Below are 8,009 nucleotides of genomic sequence, written 5' to 3'. Positions count from 1 at the left end.
CTGCCCGCGTAACCACCACCAACCGACGCGTCATCGTCTCGTCGTTCTAACGCGCCCGGCCGCGCTCGTTTTGGTGCCCCGTAGACGAAACCCGACGCTCGCCCGAGCCGCGCCGTCGCGTTTTGCCTCACCGGCGTCGTTCCGGCGCTGTCCGCCGACGTGGCTAGGCGGGCCCCACCTCTGTGTCGCTGCCAGTGGGCCCTGGTGGCCCAGTTGACTGGGTTGACCCAGCCAACTGCTGACTGGGCAGCCCAGTGGCACTGACATGCGGGCCCCATGCAATAAAACGAATAAAAAGAAATAGATAAACTGCTAATTAATTAAATTAATTAGTTAAAACCTAATCTCTCACTGACTACTGGGCCCCCACCTACTAATTAACCCAGATTAGTTAGACTAAACCCCCTGTTAGTGGCCCAGACAATGACATGTGGGTCCCACTGGACCCACCTGTCTGGTTTGACTGGTCAACCGACCAGTTGACCTGCTGACATCACTCTGATGTCATGCCTACGTCATCATTCACTGTTTTGGATAATGTTAGAATTAAATAACTAATTAAAATCAGAAAATGATTTAAATCTTTAGAAAATCATATCTTTTAATCCGTAACTCGGATGAAAATACTTTCTACATGAAAGTTGCTCAGAACGACGAGACGAACTCGGATACGCAACCCGTTCGTCTGCCACGCATCCCTAGCATACCGAACACGCAACTTTCCCCCTCCAGTTCATCTGTCCAAAAACGCGAAACACCGGGAATACTTTCCCGGATGTTTTTCCCCTTCACCGGTACCACCTCGTACCGCGTTAGGGCACACCTAGCATCACGCTTTGTCATGTCATGTATCGTCATGCATTTGTTTGCAATATATTTATTGTTTCTTCCCCCTCTTCTCTCGCTAGACACCGAGACCGACGTCGCTGCTACCCAATACGACTACGGAGTTGACGACCCCTCTCTCTTGCCAGAGCAACCAGGCAAGCCCCCCCCCTTGATCACCAGATATCGCCTACTCTCCTCTATACTGCTTGCATTAGAGTAGTGTAGCATGTTACTGCTTTCCGTTAATCCTATCCTGATGCATAGCCTGTCATTGTTGCTACAACTGTTGTTACCTTTACCTGCAATCCTAATGCTTAGTATAGGATGCTAGTTTATCATCAGTGGCTCTTCATTCTTGTCTGTCTGCCATGCTATACAATCAGGCCGTGATCACTCAGGAGGTGATCAAGGGTATATACTATATACTTTATATATGATACTTGAGGTGACTAAAGACGGGTCGGCTCATAGGAGTACCCGCGAGTGATCCACGGATTGGGTCCGAAAGGACGTTTGTCCCGACGGCCCTCTGAGTGGATCTTTGTGGCGAAGCGACAGGGCAGGTTGAGACCACCTAGGAGAGAGGTGGGCCTGGCCCTGGTCGGCGTTCGCGGTTATTTCAAAATGACACGTTTAACGAGATCTTGGTATTTGATCTAAGTCTGGCTACTGGCCTATACGCACTAACCATCTACGCGGGGACAGTTATGGGCACTCGACGTCGTGGTATCAGCCAAAGCCTTCGTGACGTCAGCAACTAAGCGGCGCCCGCCGGATTGGACTGGAACGCCTGCTAGGCTAGGTCTACTTCCGGCCGCCCACGCAACGTGCAGGTGTGCTAAGGGCGATGGGCCCAGACCCCTGTGCGCTTAGGTTTAGACCGGCGTGCTGACCTCTCTGTTGGTCTAGGTGGGGCTGCGACGTGTTGATCTTCTGAGGCTGGGCATGACCCAGGAAAGTGTGTCCGGCCAAATGGGATCGAGCGTGTTGGGTTATGTGGTGCACCCCTGCAGGGAAGTTAAACTATTAGAATAGCCGTGATCTTCGGTAACAGGATGACTTGGAGTTGTACCTTGACCTTATGACAACTAGAACCGGATACTCAATAAAACACACCCTTCCAAGTGCCAGATACAACCGGTGATCGCTCTCTCACAGGGCGACGAGGGGAGGATCATCGGTTAGGGTTATGCTATGCGATGCTACTTGGAGGACTTCAGTCTACTCTCTTCGACATGCTGCAAGACGGAGGCTGCCAGAAGCGTAGTCTTCGATAGGATTAGCTACCCCCCTCTTATTCCGGCATTCTGCAGTTCAGTCCACCGATATGGCCTTTACACATATACCCATGCATATGTAGTGTAGCTCCTTGCTTGCGAGTACTTTGGATAAGTACTCACGGTTGCTTTCTCCTTCTTTTCCCCCTATCCCTTCTACCTAGTTGTCGCAACCAGATGTTGGAGCCCAGGAGCCAGACGCCACCGTCGACTACTACTACTACTACTACTACTACTACTACTACTCGGGAGGTGCCTACTACTACGTGTAGCCCGCTAACGGCGATCAGGAGTAGTTTAGGAGGATCCCAGGCAGGAGGCCTGCGCCTCTTTCGATCTGTATCCCAGTTTGTGTTAGCCTTCTTAAGGCAAACTTGTTTAACTTATGTCTGTACTCAGATATTGTTGCTTCCGCTGACTCGTCTATGATCGAGCTCTTGTATTCAAGCCTTCGAGGCCCCTGGCTTGTAATATGATGCTTGTATGACTTATTTTATTTGTAGAGCTGTGTTGTGATATCTTCCCGTGAGTCCCTGATCTTGATCGTACACGTTTGCGTGTATGATTAGTGTACGATTGAATCGGGGGCGTCACAGGGCTCACCTAGCACCGTGATCTTGATTGGGTACTGCAGCGTATGTGCCAACCTGCCCACCGAGCGTCCACCGTCCGCCTCCGCCGCCCACAGGGTGCGACTCGGCTCGTCGATAAGAAGCAGCCGACGCCGCGGAATCGCCTCGGCCGGTTCGTGCGCAGCCAGACGCGGAAAGCCGCCATGTCATGGCGCCTCGCCGTGGCATCATCCACGCCCACCACGTAGCCAAGGCCCCGCAGGATCGCACCCGCCGTCCTTTGGCACCACGCATGGGCGGGCACACCCCGAAGAGAGATCGACACGAGGTAGGGAAGGAAGACCGTCGTGGCTTGCGCCTGCCGGATCCATGGCCTAAGGGAGAGGTCGAACCAGGAAGAAGACGCCCGACCGGCGCGCACCATGCGGTCCCGAAGCGCACCATCACAGCAAAGCACAAGGAAGTCGTCGGGGAAGAAAGGCCATATGGACATGGCATCTGGACCGACCTCGAACGTCGCATGCAGCGCTTCTGCCGCCGACGCCAAGTCCACCTCCGAGCGCACGCCCGTGACCGACACCAGTACCGCCCGAGAGAGCTCCGCCTCCATCCGCCGGATATCCTTAGAGGCCTCTAAGAAGCATGTCTCCACCGGCTCCGGCGAGCCAAGACCCACCCGCGGCAGGAACGCGCCCTCGCCCCCAAAGGGGGCCAAGAACTCAGGGCCGACGCCGCTCGCCAAGGACTCGGTCGGCCCCTCCGCAGGCGCCTGCACGACATGGCTCCACAGCCGGACAGCCCCGGGCGGAGGGGGGCCAGGGGGTGGGGGAGGCAGGACCACAGGCGAGCTTCGCGGTGGGGAAGCGGCCGGGGTTGCGGGGGCCGCCGCTCTGGAGCGCAGAGCAGGAGGAGGGCGCTACGGCTGGTCGACCGGAGAGGGGCTGCGGGGGCGGGTGCAGCCCCGCGAGATGTGGCCGTGCCCACGGCACCGCACGCAGAAGCTGGGATTCCTGCATTCCACCGAAATGTGCTCGTCGTCGCTACCGCAATTGTAGCAGCACCCATGGAGCTCAGCCGGCACCCGCGAGGTTGGCGGCGGCCGGGGTGCAGCGAGCACGTGTAGCCGGGGGGTTCCGGCGTCGTGGGGGCAGCCGGGACGGACGGCCCCGCGGACGGCGACTCTGCTTCACCTGCCAGCCCACCGCGCCCGGCGGCGGCGGCCCTCCAGCAGGCCCCGCCCCACCACCCTGAACCAGCGGGCCGAAGGCCGTGCCGACCACCGGAGGGACGATGATGGACCGCAGCTGAAGGCGAGCCTGAGGGGGCGGAGAGGGGGCCCGTGGCCGCGCCCGCGACGCCGGCGGGGACGGGAAAGCAGGGGAGGAAGACTCCGAGGGAGAGGAGCCTGAGAGAGAGACCCGCGAAGCCATAGCAACGGGAAAGGGGGCGGTGGCCGCCGTCACCGAAGTGGTGAACGGCGCGGAAAGGGTGGCCGCCGGCACAACAAGGGTTGTGGAGAGCGAACAGGTGGTGCTCGCTTTGGAGTTTTGACCATTGGTTAATAACGAACCAGCATCATGTGCTAAGTTATGGGGTATCAAAAATGCTTGTAAGAATTATGTTGAAGATGCTAGAATGATTTGAGGGGGGTGGGGGGGGGTATCAAAAATGGATTGAGATCAGATATCTTACTTTTGCAAATTCAGGACGTTTGTCGCACATTTTGTAGTGCCAGGCAAAGCCCCCTTTCAGCATTTGTTCCTGAAGAATTTAGACACAAACATCACAGAACTGCAGGGGGAAAAAGATGTACAAGCTAGATCATATTTTCTTTTTTTCGATAAAAGATCAGATCTTCTTTCTCACTTGGATAAAGACACCGTCACAGTAGATGTCACCAAGAGATCGTCCATATTTGTCTGGCCCATACACAAGAATCGAAACACGCTTCCCCCCAATAAGCCTCACCAATTCATCCTTTGACTCCATGCCATATTCCATATCCAGCTCCGGTGCATCAATCCCCCTATTGATTCACACAAAGTAAATGCACTCTTCTCTTGAAGCCTATTGTAAAAGCCTATGGCACGACATATGATCATTAATTAATTCTCATAAGACAATACGTAGTAGTTACTATAAACTTTGACAAAATAGATAAAAAGTACGAGTTGTGACTTGAGCCAAATAATTTTGGTTATCGGTAGAGACAAGACCCTAGGTCTGCCCTGGTGGTCAAATCCGGCAACGACGATGTTTGTGCGGTGTTACTTTCAAGAAGGCATTGCTGGTGAAGGCATTGTTGCTAGCATCTTGGGGTGAAAACAGAGTATGTAGTCTTTGTTGGCTGAGTCAGGCAGCGACGAGGCAAGTCTCGATGGAGTTGTTGCTTTATAAATAATATAAAATAACTTTTTATGGGTAGATATAGTCCTAAGGTCAAACACAAGTTAATCAATAAATATAATGAACAAATATGAGTTATTTTGGCCTTGATATTTGAACACTTTTGAAGATGAATTCTACATTATAGGTTTCAAACTATTATGTTATAATTTCTTAATAATTCAAATTTATATTAAATATCCTTTAAAAATTTGTAGCTACAACACTAAAACTACCATTTAATTCTAGAAATAGTACTACGAAGTTTATTGTTTATTAAATATATGTTTCGGCATTTGAAAAGAAGAATGCATTTACATAATTAAAAAATATATTTTATGTACTAAAATTGAAACTCCCAATTACATGTCTACATTTGAAATTTGACAATCTATCAAACACATCTGCCAATTCAATAGACACAATCCTCACTAGTACAAACATGTACTCCCTCTGTAAAGAAACATAAGATCATTTAGATCATCTACTTTAGATCATTTAGATGATCTTATATTTCTTTACAGAGGGAGTACTTAACAAATCCCCTCAAGGATGAGACACTATCATAGATTGGGATGCTTCCAATATGAATCAGTGTGTCAGTGATAACATGTCAATAGTGACAACTTGCAAGTGTTACCTGCCTATGATGTGTTTGTTGGGAGCGACAGAAGAAAAAAAGCCAACCGACAGTGCTGGTGAATGGCTACAAATTTTGCATGGAATGTCCATTTGGGCTCCATGAGTACTCAAAATGACCATGTGGACAATGGAAATAGGACTAGCTCTATACAATATGCTAGATGTTGCCATTTACAAGGCTAGCTAGTTAGGTACATTGAACTTTAAAAACAATACCATCCATGTAAAGAATTAACAATATACATACTTCATTCTAATTTTGTATTTCGGTGGATCTCGGATGTTTGTATCACCTGCAATCCTGCTCACAGAAATACTGAATGAGACGAGAGAAAAATACTCCCTCCGTTTCTTTTTACTCCGCATATAAGATTTGGTCAAAGTCAAACTACACAAAGTTTGACCAAATTTATATAAAAAAATATGAATATCTACAATACTAAAACTATATAGTATGAAAATATGTTTCATGGTGCATCTGATAATATTGATTTCATATTGTGAATGTTTATACTTTTTAATATAAACTTAGTCAAACTCTACAAAGCTTGACTTTGACCAAACCTTATATGCGAACTAAAAAGAAACGGAGGGAGTATATCATGAAAGCTCGTGTTTCCGTTAACGTAATTGAATTTGAATTTGAATTTAAATCCAACTTTTGCTCAGTTCAGTGAGAGATTTAGATGTTTTCACAAATTCTCTAGATGCATAGTATATTCACATATGCAGCACAATTAAGCATTGTGATTTAATTAGTTTTAGTGAGACCAAATTCACTAAAAAAATATTGTTTACTCTTATCAACAAATATTTCACATGTGCATATTGAAGTAGCTAGTTTTCCAGCGAGGCAGGGAGAGGAAATTAAAGCTAGGTCATATATTTGAAGTGAGGGAGCAGGGACAGGAAACTAAATCTAGCTAGGTTGAGTTAATTTGCATATACCTCTCCTCATAAGCAGTGAAGCCATCGCCGTCTCCAATGCACTTTCGATTAACCTGTGCGCGTGTTTATCCATGCATGTAACAAATTAAGATCACTTTACTAGATGCTGGCGGTAACAAACTAAACTTAATCAGGGTTGTGAATGATGGATTATCGTATCTGACCCGTGACGTTTTGAGCACGGACTGCACACCCTCCGGCAGCGACTGTGGCGGCGGGCATGGATGAGGAGGATCACTGGGTTTTGGGATATTCTGTTCGGTTGCAGGCCCGAGGATATCTATCCTGCTGCCGGTGCCTCCATCTGTAGCAGTACTGTTTGCCTTGCAATTTTCCAACTGCAAGCATGCACAAATTAGACATAGATCAATCACAAAATTTATTGAAAAAAACACTATACTAATTACACACTCCCTAATAATTTCCACGTTGATCAGAGAGAAAAAATTACAAGCCAGCCATCGTGAGGACTAATGTTTTATTTCAGGTTTTAGTCCTACTCCCCTAAAAAAAGGTTTCAGTCATATTGACTTTAAGTGGAATATGAGTGGTGACCGGCCCCTACCTACAACTTTTCAAGTTGCCTACCTCGAGCTTTTAGCAGGTTTTTGGTGAATTCAAGATTCATGTTGAGTGTAGGAAAATCATACAATTAAGATGGGAGCAGGCAAAGGTATTCTTGTGTGAAATTCGATGAAAGATCCTAAACCCAAACTCCTTCAAAAATCCACTCTAACCACCTAAAAATTTTCAGAAGCGTAGTACAGTCTAGTAATGATGCTCAACTTTTGACCACCTGAATTTCATCACAAAACCGACATAATCTCAGCGTTACAAATCAACAAATTTCTTGTATTGTCATCTTCAATGCAGATAATGAAAGAGTTGTTTCATCCAAAAGAAGTTTGACCAGGAATTGAAATAGGTGCAACAGCGATAAACTTCACACGCAAAAAAAATGCTGGCTTGCCGTGGCCGGAGCACAGGTATACGCACTAGGCAAGGAAGCACGTACCATGGAGGTTGCCTCGACGGCATGCCATCCGCCGAGTGGCTGCGGCTGGTCTTCCACAACGCCGGCCTGGAGCTCGAGAACGGAGACCACCTGTAGCTGCTGGTTGTCACCGCCGCCATGGTCATCTTTCTTGACGCCGGCCTGGTGTATGTTCCCCATGAGATCTAATATTAATCAGTGCTATGGGTAGCTCCGTCCTCTATGCTTCTGCTTTGTTTTGTTTCGGGAATCCCGGCTACCTTAAATCTGTGTGCTACTTGGTGGGCAGGTGAAACAGATCATATCGGAAGCAAGTGGTTGGGAGGTGGGGTTGATGTCTCTAATCTAAGAAAGTGGAAAGAC

General features: G+C 48.4%; 1 protein-coding gene across 3 annotated transcripts; it reads right to left on the bottom strand.

Annotated features, from left to right (window-relative positions):
• Nucleotides 1-4,293: 4,293 nt before the first annotated feature.
• LOC125534272 (probable staphylococcal-like nuclease CAN2) lies at nucleotides 4,294-8,009 on the bottom strand. 3 transcript variants are annotated; one of them, XM_048697533.1, is made up of 6 exons: nucleotides 7,668-7,988; nucleotides 6,817-6,990; nucleotides 6,653-6,705; nucleotides 5,952-6,005; nucleotides 4,544-4,703; nucleotides 4,294-4,438 (listed from the first exon to the last, which is right to left on the bottom strand). In XM_048697533.1, the coding sequence occupies exons 1-6, from the start codon at nucleotides 7,824-7,826 to the stop codon at nucleotides 4,340-4,342; spliced, it is 699 nt and encodes a 232-aa protein (XP_048553490.1). In that variant the 5' UTR covers nucleotides 7,827-7,988; the 3' UTR covers nucleotides 4,294-4,339. The 3 variants fall into 3 exon arrangements, with proteins under 3 accessions (XP_048553490.1, XP_048553492.1, XP_048553493.1); XM_048697535.1 differs by lacking the exon at nucleotides 5,952-6,005 and having other exon boundaries at nucleotides 7,668-7,998; XM_048697536.1 differs by lacking the exon at nucleotides 4,294-4,438 and having other exon boundaries at nucleotides 4,543-4,757; nucleotides 7,668-8,009.

The sequence above is a fragment of the Triticum urartu genome, chromosome 2 (genome assembly GCF_003073215.2).
Source record: "Triticum urartu cultivar G1812 chromosome 2, Tu2.1, whole genome shotgun sequence".
Lineage (NCBI taxonomy): Eukaryota > Viridiplantae > Streptophyta > Magnoliopsida > Poales > Poaceae > Triticum > Triticum urartu.
The sequence above is the reverse complement of the archived record's forward strand: the minus strand, read 5'-3'. Positions and strand labels throughout refer to the sequence as shown.

Bases quoted from the DNA above. Each gene is read 5' to 3' on its own strand.
- LOC125534272 (XM_048697533.1), bottom strand. From the start codon at position 7,826: ATGGGGAACATACACCAGGCCGGCGTCAAGAAAGATGACCATGGCGGC. The intron at 6,991-7,667 runs GTACGTGCTTCC...GCATGCTTGCAG, and splicing joins CCGTCGAGGCAACCTCCATG to TTGGAAAATTGCAAGGCAAA. The intron at 6,006-6,652 runs GTATATGCAAAT...TTCTGTGAGCAG, and splicing joins TTCACTGCTTATGAGGAGAG to GATTGCAGGTGATACAAACA.